The sequence below is a fragment of the Lissotriton helveticus genome, chromosome 1_1 (genome assembly GCF_964261635.1).
Source record: "Lissotriton helveticus chromosome 1_1, aLisHel1.1, whole genome shotgun sequence".
Taxonomy (NCBI): domain Eukaryota; kingdom Metazoa; phylum Chordata; class Amphibia; order Caudata; family Salamandridae; genus Lissotriton; species Lissotriton helveticus.
The window spans coordinates 283,259,265-283,280,062 of NC_136057.1; the positions used below are offsets into that span (position 1 = coordinate 283,259,265).

Here is a 20,798-nt window from a genome sequence, read left to right on the forward strand (position 1 = left end):
GTTTTACTTTTAATGCTTCAGGTATTTATTTATTTTGAAGGTTTTATATAGTGCAAACATGACCCTTGGGGTATCAGAGAGCTTTACAAGGAAGATAGTTGAACAAAAGAACACTGTATGTCAAAGTAATGTCCTACAACACAGGTAGCTGGTATGAGAAATAAATACAATGATCATGTGAATTTAGTCATGAGAAGAGATTTTACTTCTTTTTTGGAAGAGGCAGTAGTATAATTAACTACAATTTTAAAATGCACCCCTGTTGTGCCAAGAGGGGGGAAAAAACGAATTATTCGAGCATACATTAAATTTAGGCTTGGAATTTGGAAGATTTTGACACAGGTTTTGCCGAGTTTTACAGATAATACGGAAATGTTTTCAAAATGACTACGAGGAGCCTGCTAAGTGGTGACAGCCCTATCATAAGTCAGAATAGAGTTGTGGTGTGACCTTTCTCACCCAGGCTCTATCCTGACTTGTGATAAGGCAGGGGCTGTTTGTGTGAGCGCTCCGGCAGGGTCCTGTCCTTAGACATGCTGCACTCACAAGGCATGCCGGCATGTCTGTGGGCCTGTGCATGTGTGAAAGGGCTGATGTGCACAGCGCCCACACATCTGCGCACTCCACAGAACTCTGCAGAAGCCCCTTGGCTAGAGTGGCCGACATGCACCATCAGCACACAGCTCTGGGAAAAGTAAACAGACAAAACGGCTGGCTCCAGCGTGCTAAGAGCAGCATCCCTTTCAGCCCTTGCTGGAGCTGATAGGTCCACGCCCTAGAGTTGCTAAGAACCAGCCGCCCATGCGTTCATAACTACCCATGTCGAACTTTACTTCGCACGCACTCCTCAGAAGCAGGAAGAGGCGGGGCTGATGACTGACACGGGATTTAGGAAGCAGGGTATATAAGCAAGAGGACGGGACCGGAGAAGGAATAAGAGAGGGCTGCAGAGGACAAAGAGGTAGAGGGGAACGCCTTGGAAATATCATAATAGCCTCGTTTTTTCAAATAAACTGCCTCTTGTCACTCTTCCAGTCGCCATGAAGGCAATATTCCTTCTCGCAGCGATCATAGCTACAGTGTTTGCAGAAAGTGAGGTCTCCCAGGACTCGCCCACAGGTAAAAGGCTATTTTCCATTGATGCTAATAATTTCTGTGTTGTGTTTTCTAATGTTCAATTTGAATTTCTTTCACATGTACAAAAACTCATAGCGAAAAAGGCTACACGCCATAGAGTTCATGGTTCTATAATGGATAATTAAAATATGACACCATCATGTCTTAATCTTTGTTTGACAGTTCACTGAACCCAGGATATCCTAAATTATCTGGGCCCCAGATATATGAAACTGCTTTTTCGATGGCATATACCGACAAGAACACTGAGATCAGGGGAACAGGCCCTGGTCACGGTCCCCAGAACTAAAAGAGCTCGCTGGGGAGGCAGAAGCTTCTCCCTTGGGGCTGCCGAGGCCTGGAATAAACTTCCGCTTAGGCTTAGACAATCCCAGGACCTGATGCTGTTCAGGAGAGAGCTCAAAACCTGGCTTTTCACCCACTAAGCGCACCCACTCATCTTAGCACTAGCAGCCAGCGCCAGGACACCTCCGGGTAACAGAGCGCTCTACAAATGTGAAAATAAAATAAAATAAAATAAACAGATTACAAAATAAATGTGAAATTATATTTTACTGCTCTGGACAAACGCTAGGGAATATACCTTGGATACACAGGGCCTCATTTATGAAAACTGTCGCATCCCTGCGTGAAAACAGCGATGCAACAGGTTTCACTGCGCCCTCCTTGCAAATTGATGGATGCATCATATTTACTGTATGACGCATCATGTTGCAAGTAATGACCGATGCGTCAGTATTACTGACTTATCTGTAGCACAAAAGTGACGCATTGCTGGGGTGTGTCTGAAAACAGACGCAACTCCAGCTTGCCCCATGTGAAAGGGCCTGCGTCAGTCTTACGCCTGCTGTGAGGCAGGCGTAATATATTCATGCAGTAGCGTCCTAGAAGTGGCGCAGTGAAATCTCATAGATTTCACTGTGCCACTTCTACAAGGCTTTTTGCGGGGGATCGCTCACCCTGCATGCATTATACCTCACGCAGGTATAATGTAGCACAGGGCTTTATAAAGTGACACTTGCTATTAGATGCGTCACTTTGTAAATAGGGCGCAACCTGGTGCATTTTTTACCCCGCTGCTGCATCTTAAAAAGTGACGCAACGGCAGCGCAAAAGTGACGCAGGGGCTCATAAATAAGCCCCACAGTATATAGTTTCATTACCACTCATACATCGATTCAGGGAATCTTTGACCATGCAGACTTCAAGTTGTAGATATTTCAATTTTTTAAAAACTTTATTTATTCCTACTTCACATAAAGGAAAAGTGTTTGGAACAATAAGGAGACATGGTTTAGTACTCAGTACTGGAAAGCTCCAGTTCTTTCTTATCTTCATGTTTCCAGGATCCTGTATGAAGCTCATATGCAAAACATCCATTCTGCAAAGCGTGTACCCCCTATGAAGTCCATGACACAGGAAACCCCCTGAAAACCACTGATGAACTGAGATGCAGGGGCTTCTTTCAGGGCTGGGTGACAATTGTCTTGCAGGTCCAGACATGATTTTCTGCTGCAGATTAAAAATAATGCTCTTGGGCATTGTGCATACCTTGAGCCCTGCTTCAGAACTGTGAAGTAAGTTATATTTTGGCAGCGGTGTTTAGAAATTCTGAGGGTGCAAATGAGACAACCTGGGCATGTTTGCGGACTGAGGGGCTGAAGCGCTTAGTGTGTTTAACCACCAACATGGTCTCTTTGAGGCAAGGTCTGATTTTAATTCCTGATTCATAAATTCAGAGCTGCCTGCTCTAGAAGGTGAGTCTTTGATTTGCTTCACAGGTAGAGAGGCCCAGTCCATTGCTAGCTCTGATGGCCACAAGAGGCTTATTGAGACTCATGAGCTCGGACTAGATGTATGACACAACCACCCCAACCATTACCACGCATGCCTTTATAACGAAATTTGCATTCTTAAAGCATATGTGGTGAAGGTATAGGCAAAGGAAAAACTTACCAGGTAAGTATAACCCAAAATTATATATATATATATATATATATATATATATATATATATATATTCCACAAGTTGTTGCTTCCGGTGAACAGGCGTACACCACTAGTATTCCGCAACAAAGAGCCGACCCAAAAGGTGCTGGTGCAAAGTGAAGTTTATTCTTGTAAAGCCAGCGCTGCCGCCATGACGCGTTTCGCCTCCAGGGAGGCTTGATCACATGACAAACTACACATGCTCTGCAAAGCTATTTAAAGTGACAGTGCAATCAATTATACCATAGGCATGGACGAAATACTATGAAGTGAGGACGCCATTATTGTGCAAATAATCAAAGAATGCCTCAAATAGAGCAAATATATCAATGAAAAAAGCACAATCCATAAAATCATATAAAGCAGATTTCATAGATAAGAGCATATTTACAAGGCAAATAGACATGATAAAAAACCAACCGAAGTATTTACATGACAATTGATATTATCTATGTACAACAGGTGTTTTTTTCATAATCATGTAATGCCCCATGAAAAAACAGCTCATATATAGGTTTTAGCAGTGTTTGTCCAATGCCTTATGGAACTAGATCTCAAAAGTAAGGCCCAAGTGGGCAAGTCACATCAGAAGACTTAATAGCCAAAAAAGTGCAAGAAGGAATAGTGCAAATGTATCAATAAGGTGCATAAAGATTTAAAATTTCTCAAATGTTAAAAACATGTACCACAATATCCCAAATTGTAAGAAAATCAATTCATCAATAAATACAGTTATACAATACGGGAAGAACCATATATCAAGATCAACGAAAACTACTGCATCCGGACAGGTCTTATTTATGGAAAACTCCTAATTCCTAAAGACAGGTGTATAGATCCTCTCTATCATTGAGGCCATTAGGGTTCTTAGTGTTGAGCTCCAAGATGTACCTCGTCTCAAGGAGGCGGAGTTTGGCCTCACGGTCACCTCCCCTCCTTGAGGGCTCAACACAGTCAATTAGAAAGAATTGGAGTTTGTCAGGGATACCAAGATGTTTCTCCTGAAAGTGCCTGGCAACCGGATAGTTCTGGTCGTGCCCCGTTATTGCCCGTATGTGTTGAAGTATACGCTTGTGGGCGGGCAGCTTAGTGCTGCCCACGTATTGGAGCCCACAAGGACATTCCAACACATAAATGGCAAACTCGGTTTTACAATTAAGCCATTTGGAAATGGCAGTAGGATGTTGTTGAAAGGGGCTTTGGAAGTGGGTTCTGCTGGTACCCTGTCGGCAGGCTTTGCATTGTGGGCATGTCTTAAAGCCCTTCTTCAATGCTCCCCAGGTTGCAGAAATCTTGGGCTCCAAGGTGTTACTAACCAAGAATTTGGACATGGAAGGGCACTTCCTAAAGGTCAAGATGGGTTTGGTTCCTATTTTGTGACCAATTACTGGGTCACTGCGGACCAAATTCCAATTCTTTTTTACGATTGTACGTAAAGCCCCATGTTGACGATTGAATGCTAGGATGAGTCGTGGAGAGCTCATTTGTCCCTTATCTGTTGTTTGATCCACCAGGTTGACTTTTTTGGATTTGGGGATTAATGCCTCTTGCCTGCTTATTGAGTTAGAGCGTCTGATCGCTTTCATAATAATTTCTGAGGAATAACCCCTGTAGAGGAATCGTACTTTACATGCCTCCTGTGCGGCCGCACATTCGGCATCCGTGCTGCAAATCCACCGGATCCGGAGCATCTCCCCAAAGGGAATGCTCCGAATCAAATGGGCAGGATGTTGGCTGTTAGAGTGCAGTATGGTATTGCCAGCACTGGGCTTCCGATAGAGCCGTGTACTCAGGGCGGAATCCTTCACAAATAATTCCACATCCAAAAAACAAATCAATTCAGAACTTAGATTAGCAGTAAAATTAAGATTAACATTGTTCACATTGATCAAGTTGACAAAGGCCCTGGCACTATCCTGATTGCCTCTCCAAATAATAAAAACATCGTCAATGTAACGTAAATATAAGGCAATGTTATTACACATGAACTCATGGTGCTCGGTGGCGAGGACCTGCTCCTCCCACAGCCCAACGTGTAAACACGCGTAGCTGGGTGAGAAGCAGGCCCCCATCGCCACACCCCTTATCTGATGATATATTACGCCATTGAAAATGAAAAAGTTCTGTTCCAAACACATTTTGGTCATTTCGACCAGCATTTTGTTATGTGCTGTTGGATGAGGCAGATCTTTGTTGAGGTAATAGTCCAAGGCCTTGAGACCATCACCATGCCTGATAGAAGTATAGAGAGATGAAACATCCAAGGTCATAAGCACCATATCGTCTTCCCAATCAAATTCTGCAATTTTACTGAGAAAATCAAAAGAATCCTTAACAAATGAACTAAGGTTCCTGACGTGGTGCTGCAGAAAAAAATCAATGTATTTGGAAACATGTTCCAAAGAACTGTCTATCGCTGAGATGATGGGACGTCCCGGCGGTGTAGCAATGTCCTTATGAACTTTGGGAAGTAAATAGAAGGAGGGGATTACCGGATGTTCTTTTTTGAGGTATCTGAACTCCTCATGCGATAAGAGCCCTGCACTTCGCCAAATCTGAAGCTTGTGAAATTGCTCGGTCCAAGTATTTTTCACAATTTGGATGTTACTCCTGCGGTAGCATGATGTATCATTCAGTTGCAGTTCCGCTTGTTCAAGATACATGTTTTTCGGCCAAAGGACAACGTTGCCGCCCTTATCGGCCTCCTTTACAATGATGTTGTGATCTGATTTAAGTTTCTTGACCAATTGGTAGTAACATTGGTTCTGTTTCGAGATGTAAAATTTCTTTTTGTTGATAGCGGTGTACAGATGTTTCATATCGCGCACTACAATCTCTTGAAAAGAATCCAAATTGTCATGAGCCATAATTGGCTGTAAAGTCGATTTGGGCTTAAAAGGTGTAATTTGTCTCCCAGAGTGTTCAAGTGGTACTTCCCTCAGGTTACCCGCTGAGGATTGCTGTTGTAAGTCCCAGATAGTATTGAAGGTTGTCTGGCTTTGGGTACTGGAAAAGGTAGGACTAGATACTGTTTCTGATGGATTGGGATCTTTAGGATGTAATTCAAAGAATTTTTTGAGTTTTAATTTTCTTGTGAATTTGTAAAGATCCATTCGAGTATCAGCATAATTCATATTGCACGGCGGGCAATATGAAAGTCCTAGATTTAGTACAGCTGTTTCAGCTGATGTCAGTTTCAGGTTTATGAGGTTGATTACTGATTTTGTTTGGTTTTGCGATTTCTCCTTTGATTGCGCTTCCAATGACTTTGTTTGCCCTGATTGCTGTCGTTTGATGTTCCTGGAACAGCATTTCCGGCGTTGCCAGCGTTTGTGGTTTGCCCGCTGTTTTTTGGTGCGCGGGCTTTGTGTGATCGAAGAGTTTCGCGTCGATCCTGACACAGGCAATCCACCTCCTGTGCCAAGGAGAGCTTGGTAAACCCCAAAGCTGCGTCACGGCTAGGGTCCATTTCAAGATCACTTTCCACCGCCGAACTTAAGCTCGAGAAAGAAGTTGCAGGGAGCAGGGTTTCTTCCCTTGCTTGTTGGTTGGTCAAATTGGAGCGCGCTTTGGCTTTTACTGCATCGTACTTTTTAGCAAATGTAAAAACCTGTCCATTCGCATAATCAGCTCTATCTCTTTCAAACTTGAATGTTTTCCTTTTCTTTATTGTTTCTTCTTCCTTAGCCAGGCGAGTCATCATATCAGCCCGTATCTTAATGATAGCATCATTAGCATCATTGATTTCAAGTTTGGAGATCTCATCCTCTAATGCGTCTATTTTTGACTGGAGCTTAATGCGGTCGCTTTCGGCGTACTTTACCAGAATGCGTATATATACTTTGGAGCAGTCAAGGTTCGCCTCTGCCCATTCTGCTAGCATTGCAGGATCCGGGTCGTCGTAGCTGGGGGCAATGGTGCTTCGCAACCCCCTAGGTACACGCCCCACCTCCAGATAGCGAGAGAGAGACCGATGCTCCCACCATTTCGACTGCTCTGCACGCATTAGCCGCTCCAGTTTTTTTAAGAGGTCTCTGACTGTGGGAGTTCCCGTTTCCTGTATTGTTGGTGTGGCACTAGTTGATCCCCCAACCGGGGAATCAAGAAACATGGATTCTGCTGCCTGTGCACGATTGCGTAGTCTGTCGGCGGGCATATCATAAAGCGCTATTAGTTATGGCTAGCGTGTTAAACGGCACCAAAAACGGCAACAAGGTAATGGGAAATGAATGTCCTACCCGTTGCCGCGCAACTTCTCACTGCTTACTCCTGAGTGTTCTCCGGGGTTTCAACGACTCAGCTCCGGTCCTTCAGCTAGTAGGAAAACAGATTCTGGTCAGCCACCCGCTGAAACACATTTACGGCCAAGCAGGGGCGTTGCGGCTTTCTCCTCGCCGGAGAACGTAACCAAGTCCCAGGAAAAGATGTTATGAGTGATGTCATTTGAGATGTCATCAGTGATGTCATGAGTGATGTCACTGACCATGTCATGAGTGATGTAATATGTGACGTCATCAGCAGTGCATTGCGGGCGCGCAAGTTATAGTTAGCTGAACTAACACTAACGGGGGAATTTCAATGGTTTTGTATGAGTGAAATGTCCAGCTAACTATAACATGTATGAAACCTATCGTTTTTTCAGTGAATTTCTAAGGTTTTTTAAATGCTAATTCCTAACCATAACGTGGCTGAAACCTATGTTTTTTTCAGTGAATATATATATATATATTTATATATATTTTTTTTTTTTCACTGAAAAAACCATAGGTTTCATGAGTGTTATATTTAGCTGGACATTTTACTCGTACAAAACCATAGAAATTCTTCCGTTATAGTTAATTGTGCTAACTATAACTCACGCCCCCGCAATGCTCCGCTGATGATGTCACATATTAAATCCTTCATGACATGGTCAGTGACATCATTGATGACATCTCAAATAACATAACTGATGATATCATCCAGTGTATGTGGTTTTGTTTGAAATTTAAATATCTATTATATATATGCCAATCTGTATTGAAGATTGAGTGGATATATAACTGTCTGGATGGAGGATTTAGTAGCTGTCTGATTGTTTGTTTAAGTGAGTAATTAAATGTCTCACTAAATATATGGGTTAGTAACCAAACTATGTGAATGTGTGTATCACTGTCTCTGTTGTTGTATAACCTGCTGCCTCAGTTGGTCACTAACTACATGAGTGTGTATATTAGTTATTGATTAGTTGGCTGAGTATTTGTAAAGGAGACTGAGTGTATCTGTGGTTAGGTGGGGGAGTTGTAACTTTATGCTTAGATGTGTGAGTGGTTGATTGTCTAGGCATATGGGTGTAGGAGTGTTTATGGAAACAGTTGTTTGGGTATCTGAGTGTGTTTATTTGTGTGTTGGTAAGTGAATATATGTGTCAGTGGTACATCACTAATAAAGTAGAAAAATAAAAGACATTGGGATATGAGAGTTGGTGTATATAAATAAGCATACGCAAGAGTCAGTCCGTCAGCCAAGAATCTTTATTCGGTGATTAAAAAACACCATAAAAGCACATAAATATACATAAGAACACCTTAAAAACACATATGTATACACAAATTAAAACCTGATTACATGTTATATGGATCCCAACTCATGATTATAAAAATAAGTTAGAAAAGGGTTTTACATGGTCCATAATCAAGCCAATCCTCTTGTTTTCCTTAAACTTAAAGAGACCTCTAAAAAATTCATTACACAGAATAATATACGGGGGTCATTCGCTCTTTGCAAGAAGAGCAATGCCGTTTTAGCGTGTCTCAGCGTAGCTTGTTTTAAAATACCCACCAAGAAGCTACGCCTAGGTATAGCATAAAAGGGGCACAAAAGTACAAAGTGAAGGGTGTCCTGCGGAGACCTATTGTCGCAGCCGCAGGCACCCTTCTGCTCAACTGATGATGTAAAACCTGGTGGGTCAGCTAGCAAATTAGGTAAAAGATTAAGTCTAAAGCGGAACATTAGGAACCTCTCCTGAGCATTGTACATAACACGGAGATACTGTTGCATGCCCTCCGTAGACTTCACGAGGTCATATGCAATTACTGAGCGTTTGGACCCTTCGGCTGTTTCTCTCCGGGTGGCTCTCCAATCCAGAAACACTCTTTTAATTATACATTTTTCTCTAGGTAAAATAGCAGTGGGGTTTGTGAAAAGGTCCTTCTGGTCTAGATCTTCAAAGATACTTTTCACGTATTTCAGCCATGCTATTTCCAGACCTTTTTCCCTATCCAGACAGTCTCTTAGAATTTTTCTGCTTAACGCTGCCTCGGGATTTGCCCAGATTTTTATCCATGCCAAAACTGGTCTGAGCTTGACTAGGTCTTCAATATATGGCATCCCCAATTCCCTATGAGCGATTACAGCGGGGGTGCTCCGAGGTATTTTCAACATTGATCGCAAATATTTGTTTTCCTCCCGCTGTAATTGATCAACATTAACAAAACCCCATACTTCGGAGCCATATATAACCTTGGAACAGCTTATTGAACTGTACACATTCATGATTTGTTCCGGGGACCAGCGACCCAATCTATGCCCGTAGCCTACAATGGCCCCATTTGCGGCTATCATTTTACTTCCACCAGAGCATCAAATTTGAGTGACCCGTCAAATAGCAGTCCAAGATAGGAAAAAGACTGTACTTTTTCGAGGGTATGATTCCCTATTCTGAAGGAGAAGTTTTTTGCATGGTTTTGTGCCAGCGAACATTACATAGGACTTGCTCAAATTCACTGAGAGATCTAATGTATCCATGAATTTGGGGAATCCATCAATTAGGGTCTGTAGGTTCTTCGGGGTGCGGGCCAAAAGGACCGCGTCATCCGAGTACAAAAGCACCGGGATATGACGCGTTCCTACTCTTGGGCAATCTGTTTTCAAAGCCACCAGGGCCTGCTCTAAGTTGTTGATATAGAGCAAGAACAAAAAGGGGGCAAGAATATAGCCCTGCCTCACCCCGCTAGTGCAAGTAAAGGGTTCAGTATTCTCACCCTTCGTGTTAAAACGGACCTTAGCTGTGGTGTCCCGGTGGAGTTCTCTCAGAATATTAATTAGGCCCGGATCAATTCCCAAGTTACCCATTAAGGCCCAAAGTTTTTCCCTGTTGACATGATCGAAAGCGGCTGCCAAATCCATAAAACCCAGATACATCGCTTCATTGCTGGCTTTTGTGTACTTGGCAACCAGCAAATAAAGGTTGAGGCACTGATCACTGGTGGACCTCCCTGTCCTGAAACCATACAGGGTGTCCGAAATGGTCCCATGTTCTTCGGTCCACTCTATGAGGCGATTGAGAATAACCCGTCCCAGCACTTTGGCGGAGACGTCAATTAGTGATATAGGCCGATAGCACTGGGGGTTATCCCTGTCACCCTTTTTAAAATAGGGACAATTATTGCCGTGGACCAAGAGCGGGGTACACCACACCCAATTGCCGCATTTATAACTCTGGTGAGAATTGGGGCCCATAGATCTATATTGCTAAGGTACAGGTCTGGGGGAGTGCCATCGGGTCCTGGGGCTTTGTTTCTTGTCAAACACTCAATCCCTACAGTAATTTCATTTAGTGAGAATTCTACTCCTTGGGCCTGTGGGCATACCCATCCCCCCTCCAGTACAGGTTCCTGGCTGTGATTATACAAGCCCTCAAAGTGTGAAATCCAAAGTTCTGGGAGGATGTTTGCAGTAACCTCAGGGGCATTGGTATCTTGAAAGCATGGTTTATTAATGATTCTCCAAAATTCTGCCATGTCCCTCCTATCTGCGGCCTCCCTTAGATCTGCCCAGGCATCTGCTTGGAGTGATAATTTCCTCTTTTTTACTGCCATCTTGTATGCCTGTCTGCACTGCGCCACTCTTTGCTTATCCCTGGGGGTATTTTTAGACTAGTTTTCAACTCCCTCAGGGAGTGTGAGCATTCCCTGTCAAACCATCTTGGGTGAGTAGTATTAATCCTAGGGGAACTTGTCTTTAGAAGCCCTTCAATCAAATTGGTTATTAACCCAAATGCTTTGATTACCTGTGGGCCCTCAACCACAGGGTCTAAGCATACACCGATGGGTTCTTTCCCGGAGACCATTAGTGAGTTATAAAAGGCCTCGCCATCAATTTAAGACCACCTCAACTGTCTTCCCTGGTCCGTTACCCTAAGAGGGGTCCCTGCTGTTAACCTTCTCTTGGATCGATCCAAGCACATAAGTTCTGAAGTCAGATGGTTGTGGTCGCTGAATGGACTCCACTCGATCCCCACTGACCTGATCCAGTTTTTAGATAACCTGGACGCTAATATATAGTCAATGTAAGACGAGCACCCTCTCCCTTTGAAGGTTGGGACCAAAATTCCCTCCTTCTCCAGGCTAATCATGTCACAAGTATGTTCCTGGGCGTGTGTTTTTAGTAATCTGCTAAAGACCGTTCCATCTGCGGTGTGTTCAAAGTGGGGGCCTTTCTCAACAGGACAACGGGACCAGTCTGCGTTCAGGGGAAATAACATTGGACATAGATGACAGTTGAAATCACCCATAACAAGAACAATGGGTTCAAGAGCACCTTTCCTTTTATCTAGTTCCTGGGTGAGTCTATGATCTAATTCTTGGGCTGTCGGGTTGTTAACTCCAAGAGCTCCTTCATTATAAATATTAAACAGAATCAGCCTTGTCCCACTGCCCAGGAACTCCAGTGCCTGAAGATAATTTGAGATCCAGGATGGACTGGTCCATGTTCCTTGCAGATTTAAGTCCACATATACGGACAATCCTCCCATTGCTCTTCCTGATCTTGATCTCTGAGCAGGCACAAAAAAACATTTATACCCATTCATGTGAAAGGGGCTATTATCCACCACCCAAGTCTCTTGTAAACTAATTATTTGGAACTTATTTATGTACTGCCGCCATTCAGTGTTGTCAAATTTACTTGCTAGGCCAGCAATGTTCCAAGATATTATCTTTAACCCCCTTTCTGATGGTTGGTCGCAGACTAGCCCCTGAACACTTGCATTTTCAATGTCCCGCCCCTAATTTACCCCTCCGGGCATTACACGAGCCCCTCGGCACTGTGGTGCAAACAGGGGCAAGGCATACCTTAATTCCCCCTCGCCGTTGGTGATTCCAACTACAGGCCCAATCTCGCTTTCCAACATATACACAAGTTTGTCCCCGCTGCCACCTCTTGTCATGTGGGCCTCATCTATAGGAAAAAGATTTGTTGGGACCACCTTATGCGACGCCCTCCACTCAACTCCTCGCAATCCATACAGGTGCGTATTCCCAACTCCTCTTTTTACTGCCTTCCCCAATTTTGAGGGGGGTCTTGGCAGTCAATCATTTTCATCTAGGGACACCAGAGGGCTTAATCTATTGGACCAATTAGATCATTCCCAATCTTTCACCACAGGTCCACACGGGATGTAATGTCGGGCCTTGTGCATGTTTAGAACTTTCCTGAATTTCCCCAAGCCTTGGTCTGGGTCGTAGGGGACGATTTGTCAAGGGTAAATGTAACCTAGTGGCAGTGAACTTATGATGCTTGCCTGGCTCTCCATCCCACAGGACAAGATGTGGTGCACTACACTTGCATCCCTAAAATTTACTACAATGCAATTCCCCATTATGTCTTTTCTCCTAGTACCGATCTAACCCACCCTTCTGACATGGATAATTTCCCTGTTTTTATTTTTACCTGAAAGGGGCCTATTCTGGCTCAGCCAATATAGGGTCTTGTTTTTCAGTTCGGTGTGTGACTCACTCTGCTCTTTCTTCGGAGCTGGCACCCCTGCCAGTTCTACTACATAGGGCACGCTTCAGGTGGTAAATTTATAGTTGGTAGTATTACATCAGTTAAGGTATTAGCCACTCGCCTAATCTGATTTGCCCCTGCTACTTTAGATTTAGATGGATGGTTACTCGATCGTTCGATTAATGGCCCGGGGGATCCCACCCTTGTTTGTGGCGCCCTTGTGGCGCCGCGGCCAGGGCGACTGACGCTGGAATCTGGGGACCACGGTTCGATCCCCGGCTCCGGCGGCAGGTTAGCCCAGCACCATGTGACTCTGGGCAATAGCTCGCTTAATCTTCCCGATGGCCCCCCAGCGCCTAGAGACCCTTACGGGTGATTGTGCGCTTTACAAATGTGGACTTTACTTTTTTTTCTCCAGAGTCCGTGCCCCTGTCTATTTGCCGAGAAGTGCCTGGTAGACTAGGGGGCTGAGTAACCATGGGTGGCGAGTTCGAAATCCTACTCGGTTGTATTACCGACTGTTGGTCTTGATGAATGTCAGTAATGATCGGGTTATTCGTGGTGCAATTATCCGTGGATGAGCCCAGCACCCGGCCCCTATTCTTTAATTCATTTAGAATGTTGTCCAGTCTGCTGGCTAATGGCTTTATCTGGCTGACAATAAAAGTTTCTATGTGAGCTTGCAAGTCTAAGACAGTTTGAGCCAACCAGCTCAGTGAAGATATAGACTGGGGGACGTACTCAACCCTGGTCTCTGGTGGCAAATTCCATGGTGAAAATGGGAGGGGGTTGTTTTTAATTTAAATTTTTTTACTTCTAACTTTCTTGAGGCAGGTTAGTCGTTTCCTACTAGTTGATACTTTATTTTTATTTTTCGTTGTGGGGTCCACCCTATCTTCACCAGGATCCCTCTGTGCACAGGTGATGCATTGATCCGGTGACTCAGCGACAGTGAGTGGGGAAATGACCATAACCTCATCCCCTGAGTCTAGGTGTCTAGTGGGAGCATCAAGTATTGGTGTAAGTGACAGGCGTCTTTCGGTGCGCTCTATTTCACTTGATACTGCCCCTAATGCTTTCCTCAACATACGGTCAATTGCGGTAGGCTGTGTTGAGAAAAGGGGCGGGGGTACTTTTGTCATGTGATACCACTTGGGGGATAGAGCGGAAGTTCGCCTTGGCCTTGTTTGAGCAAGTTTTTACTTTACTGGCCATGCTAGCAAAAGGGTACAACCTGAAAGAAATGTGATACAGACTAGACAGAATACCCCCTGGGTGAACTTAATTTTACACGATCTTAGACTGGCTGAAATTAACGTTCGTCCCCCCTAACAGTGAGCAACTCAGCTTAATAAATGAAACAATCCCTCCAACCCCCCACCAATCCCTCTCAAACAACTTGCGTGTTATAGGGTCCAATGCTAGTATACAGCCAGTCTCTCCTCAGGTCTTTTTCCGTTCTTCCCTCTCGGTCACCGTAAGTCCCCTTGCTCCAGTGCCAATTGTCAGAGCCATGGGAGGGGGCCCAGCCCAGCCTCGTCTGGCCCCGGACGGCCACAGACCGTCCCGCCCTTGTCCCGGGCTTCTCCCGGCGCTGCCCGCGCGCGTCCTGCGGGGCGGGAGGCGTTCCCTGCTCTTAGTGCATCTCCAGGCGCGTCGGTGGCGTCACTGCTGCTGCGCCGGACCCGGGGCTGCTGGGAGTTGTGGTTTGCCCGCTGCTAGTGGGTCCGGCGTGATCACCCTGTGGCCGTTTCCCTCACGGCATGAAGCAGAAGGAGGAAGGAGGAAATGCCGCTGCCCTCACGGCGGGAGAAGGAGAAGCAGGTAAGTGAAGCCGTTCCCCTCACGGCGCGGTAAGATCACCTGCTGTGTGTCCTACCCAAGACCCTGTGGCCGCCCTGTATGGGACCCGCACCTACCCCAAAACAAGACATTAAGAGCTTGGGAATCTGGCTTGACAAGGACCTCATGTTTAACACCCAAGCCAGGAAGACTGCGGGGGCCTGTTATGGTATCCTCCGGACCACCCACAAAATCCTTCCCCTCCTCCTCCCGGACTCCAGGAAGCTCCTTATCCAGGGCCTCCTACTATCTAGACTGGATTATGGTAACGCCCTCTATCTTGGGGCCCCTAAAAAAGTCATCTCCATACTACAGGTCGTCCAAAATTCCGCAGCCAGGTTCCTAACCGGCACTAACAATAGGAGCTCTGCAAAACCCGCCTTAAGATCGCTCCACTGGCTCCCTATTCAGGAGAGAGTACACTTCAAGTCCCTTTGCACTACCCACAAAATTCTTTACGGCAAGGGGCCCCCATCCTAAAAGATATGATCAGACCTCACAAAGCCTCCAGAAATCTGCGGTCTGCTCACCTTCACCTTGCCTCCATACCTAGAATTAAGAGGGCTTGCACAGGGGGCCGCCTCTTCTCCTACAATGCCCCCAAGTTGTGGAACTCCCTGCCTCTGCACGCCGAATCCAACCTTCGTGCCTTTCGCAAGCTTCTGAAAACCTGGCTCTTCCCATAAATTTTCATCTTCCATTTCCGCTAACTCACTCACTAGCGCTGGGACGCTCCCGGGCAGCCATGCACTCTATAAATCCTTCTTTCATTTCTATAAATCCTTCTTTCAAATATGGTACTCTGTATTTTATAGTGAGTGATCAAAGGTTATACTAGTGTGTGATGAGGTGTATCAGATTGTCACGTGGATGATGTCATCAGTGATGTCATATGAGATGTCATCAGTGATGTCACTGACCATGTCATGAATGATGTAATATGTGACATCATCAGCAGTGTATTGCGGGCCGGAAGTTATAGTTAGCACAACTAACTATAACGGAGGAATTTCTATGGTTTTGTACGAGTGAAATGTCCAGCTAACTATAACACTCATAAAACCTATGGTTTTTTCAGTGAATTTCAAAGGTTTTTTAAATGCTAATTCCTAACTATAATGTCTCTGACACATATGTTTTTTTTAGTGAATTTCAAAGGTTTTTTAAATGCTAATTTCTAACTATAACGTCTCTGAAACCTATGGCTTTTTCAGTGAATTTCAAAGGTTTTTTAAATGCAAATTTTTGAGTGCCTATTTTTTGGACTGAATTTCAGCAGTTTTTTAACTGTTTATGTATAAATATTTTATTTATTAAACAACATTATATATTTTTCAGAAAATTGCAGAAGAAAATTAAAAATAAATGTAAAACTGAAATATTAAAAAACGTTTTTTTTGTATTTTAATATATTTATATAAATTTCTTTTTTAAGTTTTTTTCAAAATTTTTGGGGGAGTTGTGCACCTAAAGCGTACCTACCGCAGCGGGTCCGCTTATTCTAGCTGCCATTTTGGAAAAGTGAAGGATCCGGGTATGGTGAGCGACGAGTGCGTGTTTTTTTTTCAGTTACGTCATATACGTACAATGTTACGTGGTGTGCGCGATTGGTATGCAACCGGTCCACGACACCTGCTCCTGCGCATTCACGACACATGCGTATTACGGTACGTGACGCTTGCGTGGTGGCAGGCCCCATGTTACGTCATATACGTGCTGGGGCGTACTGGGTGCGCAACTCCCGCGGAAATTTTTATGTTCTAAAATGATATGTACGTGTCTTTAATGTACATATCAGGGCAAAAGATTTTCTAAGGTATTCATGAAAATAATATATTTCTACTTGTAATATACTTATATTATTTTTAAATATATTTTCGCGAAGTCTCGTTGGGTGCGCGCTTCGTGAGCGCACAGTGCGCGGATCCCATGTGACCTAAAAAAAAAAGATTTGATAGGTTCATGTCATTTCCCACTGTAACTATTGAAGGACTACACCCATTTTAATTATTCTGTTTGGAGCAGTTGATGAGCGACATCTCTTCTTCTTCCAGAGCTGGTTTTGGAATTTTTTAGGTGTTTTTAAAAAATTGCATTGGAGAAATGCATCTGGCTCGCAAGCTCCTCATCATTCTTCAGATGAAGAAATCTTGAAGGAAGATCCACCCAAGCAGAGGCCTGAATCAGTGGTATGGAAATTTTTCACCTTTCCTGGCTGAGAAAAATAGGTAAACACAACAAAAGTCACATCCTCGCTGTGTGACAGGGTCCTGTCGCGAGGCAGTGACAAGAAATACTCCTGTGGAACAGCGGGTATGTATAAACATCTGCGGACCATTCACCCGAAGAATCTGGCACGAGAAGAAATCCACCACCAGGCACTGCTAGCACCTCTGGAGCGTCCACTTCTGCACCACCAGTAGACATTTGCCCAGGATTTGCTTTTCTGCAGCAGCACTGCACTAAGTGCAAAACCATCATCTGTTTTGGTGAACAGTCAGTGGATGCTATTTGTGCAGCTCAACGGAACCACAAATGCAATTTATTTGTTTTTTTTTGTTTTTAGAATGATGTTGATTTCCAAAAGCTAACTGTTTACTTAGTTCCTTTTTTGTTCAATTTTTAAAAAAACACCAAAAAAGGACAACATTGTTAAAAAATTGCAAAAAAAACCTGAAAACAAAAACAGAAGAAAAAAAAAGTTCAGAACTACCTTATCTGGTTTAAAAAAAGAGCTATAATTGCATGGTATTGTCTGAAAGTTTGGTTGAATGTCTGTGTAGAGCATGATTGACTGAACGAATGCATTAGTACTGTATGGTGAATTTATAGGGGCCGATCTATGAGGAAGTGCTGCATCGTGACACTGCAAAGCCCTTTAGGTGCACCGCGCTGCAGCACTTCTGAAGCACAGGAATGTGACATATTTACATGAATATGTCACAATTCTGTGCTCCTTCTGCACTAACATACAAACTGTAGCCATGCAGAGACGCAGGCACCCTTGCACCATAGTGCAAGGATATCTGTGTCGTGGGGAGATGGTTTTTGTGCAGGAAGGGACTACTTCCTGCACAAAACTATCACTAAAGGCATTTTCCTCCTTCAATGTGTGCTGTGGAATGCAGCATGCATTGAAAGAGGAAAAAACGAGGAGAAATTAAAACTTTTCTCGTTGTTGTGCCTCACTACACCACCACTAGGGTGGCGCACCATTCACACGTATCTACAGATTTACACTTTCTCGTAAATCTTGAGATGTGTTATTCCATGGGTGTTGTGTTGGAATAGACACAGCAACACCCATGGAACGCCCCCCCTCAACGCAAAGTGCTGCGTTTGAATGGGTCACATTTTCAAGGAGAGGAAAAGCCACGCAGGGTGGCTTTTCCTCTCCTTGTAAATATGGAGGAGTCCCCAGCGCCATCACTACGTTACAAAAACTGATGTTCAGGTGGCGAAAGGGGCTTGTAAATCTGCCCCATAAGTGCTTAGGTATTGGCAGAGTGATACAATAAGAACAAAGTGCTGGATGGGTGATTGACAAACTGCATGAGACTGACAGGAGGTATCCTAGGCTGCATGGGTACTACTTCAGTACTTAGTGGAGTGTACCAATAGTATGTATCTGCTTAGACGTTTGTAGGGATTGTGCACAGAATATTGTACGTGTACTTGTGTTGGTGTCTAGGTCATTCTATAAGAACATCACTAGTAACTAGAATGATGACAGTGCTGCAAACAGAGTGCTCAGTTAATTTATAAGTGCTTAGGTATTGTCTCAATGCCTGAGTCATTCTGCAAGTGCATAGACAGTGACTATGTTCCTAGAGTGCTAGTAGTTGAGAGCAGGATACGTTTATACGCGCTTTTGTTTCAGCAGAGTGATTAGATAAGGACATGCTTCTATCAGGATGATTGTAGGAGTGGACACAGACTCACAGTGTGATTCCAGACAGGCATGACTATTACCTGGACTTTTGCAGGACTGACTCAGTAGTTTGCAAGGAGTTAAGGGACCGCATATATTGTGCACATTTGACTGTACCACTACTTGTCTCAATGCCTGAGCCATTCTGAAAGTGCATCGACAGTGACTATGTTCCTAGAGTGCTAGTAGTTCACAGCAGGATACGTTTATACGTGCTTATGTTTCAGCAGAGTGATTAGATAAGGACATGCTTCTAGCAGGATGATTGTAGGAGTGGACACAGACTCAGTGTGATTTCAGACAAGCATGACTATTACCTGGACTTTTGCAGACTGACTCAGTAGTCTGCAAGGAGTTAAGAGACCGCTTATATTGTGCACATTTGACTGTACCACTGCTTGTCTCAATGCCTGAGTCATTCTGCAAGTGCACAGACAGTGACTATTTTCCTAGAGTGCCAGTAGTTGACAGCAGGATACGTTTATACGCACTTATGTTTCAGCAGAGTGATTAGATAAGGACATGCTCTTATCAGGATTATTGTAGGAGTGTACACAGACTCACAGTGTGATTCCATACAAGCATGACTATTACCTGGAGTTTTGCAGGACTGACTCAGTAGTCTGCAAGGGGTAAAGAAATCACATACGTTGTGCACATTTGACTGTACCACTTCTTGTCTCAATGCCTGAGTCATTCTGCAAGTGCATGGACAGTGACTGGGTTCCTAGAGTGCTAGTAGTTGACAGCAGGATAAGTTTATAAGCGCTTATGTTTCAGCAGAGTGATTAGATAAGGACATGTTTTTGTCAGGATGATTGTAGGAGTGGACCCAGACTCACAGTGTGATGCCAGACAAGCATGACTATTACCTGGACTTTTGTAGGACTGACTCAGTAGTCTGCAAGGGGTTAAAGGACCTCATACATTATGCACATTTGGCTGTACCACTGCTGGTCTCAATGCCTTAGTCATTCTGCAAGTGCATAGACAGTGACTGGGTTCCTAGAATGGTAGTAGTTGACAGCAAGATAAATTTATAAGCACTTATGTTTCAGCATAGAGATTAGATAAGGACATGTTTCTGTCAGGATGATTGTAGGAGTGGACACAGACTCACAGTGTGATTCCGGACAAGCATGACTATTACCTGGACTTTTGCAGGACTGACTCAGTAGTCCGCAAGGGGTTAAGGGACCGCATACATTGTGCACATTTGACTGTACCGCTGCTTGTCTCAATGCCAGAGTCATTCTGCAACTGCATAGACAGTGACTGGGTTCCTAGAGTGCTAGTAGTTGACAGCACAATACGTTTATAAGCGCTTATGTTTTAGCAGAGTGATTAGATAAGAACATGCTTCTGTCGGGATGATTGGAGGAGTGGAAATAGACTCACAGTGTGATTCCAGACAAGTATGACTATTACCTGGACTTTTGCAGGACTGACTCAGTAGTCTGCAAGGGGTTATGGGACTGCATACATTGTGCACATTTGACTGTACCACTGCTTGTCTCAATGCTTGAGTCATTCGGCAAATGCATAGACAGTGACTGGGTTCCTAGAGTGCTAGTAGTTGACAGCAGGATGAGGTTAATAAGCGCTTATATTTCAGCAGAGTGATTAGATAAGGACATGTGTCAGAATGATTGTAGGAGTGGACACAGACTCACGGTGTGATTCCAGACAAGCATGACTATTACCTGGACTTTTGCAGGACTGACTCATTAGTCTGCAAGGGCTTAAGAGATCGCATACAGCGCAGCTGTAAATCCCAGGCAAGATCAACCTAACTAAACAAGAAAGTTTTAAGGGATCTGCGAAATTCAAGTTCTGTCGGAGACCTACGGAGGTAGAGCGCAATTTGTTCCAGCGAAGGGTGGCACACACCTGGAAGGTTTTGCCTCCAGCTCGTGCTTTTTTAAATCTAGGAGTGACCAGCAGCAGTTTAGTGTTAGAGCGAAGAGCTCTAGAATGGCTGTGAGGACGGAGACTACAAATGAAGTAGGCTGATCCTGAGCCTTGATTGGCCCGATATGCCAAGGTCATGGCTTTAAAATCGATTCTTTTAATAATGGGGAGCCAATGTAGGTCCCGCAAGTGGGGGGAGATGTGTTGTTTAAGTGAAATGC

At 44.2% G+C, this 20,798-nt stretch overlaps 1 protein-coding gene across 1 annotated transcript in view; it reads left to right on the forward strand.

Annotated features, from left to right (window-relative positions):
• The first annotated feature begins 972 nt into the window (after positions 1-972).
• Positions 973-20,798, forward strand: part of LOC144769403 (hemagglutinin/amebocyte aggregation factor-like) — a 388,219-nt gene continuing 368,393 nt past the window's right edge. Inside the window, exon 1 of the mRNA XM_078653472.1 lies at positions 973-1,119. Within this exon, the coding sequence (XP_078509598.1) occupies positions 1,041-1,119 (79 nt within the window). The 5' untranslated portion in view covers positions 973-1,040. The remainder of the gene's footprint in view (positions 1,120-20,798) is intronic.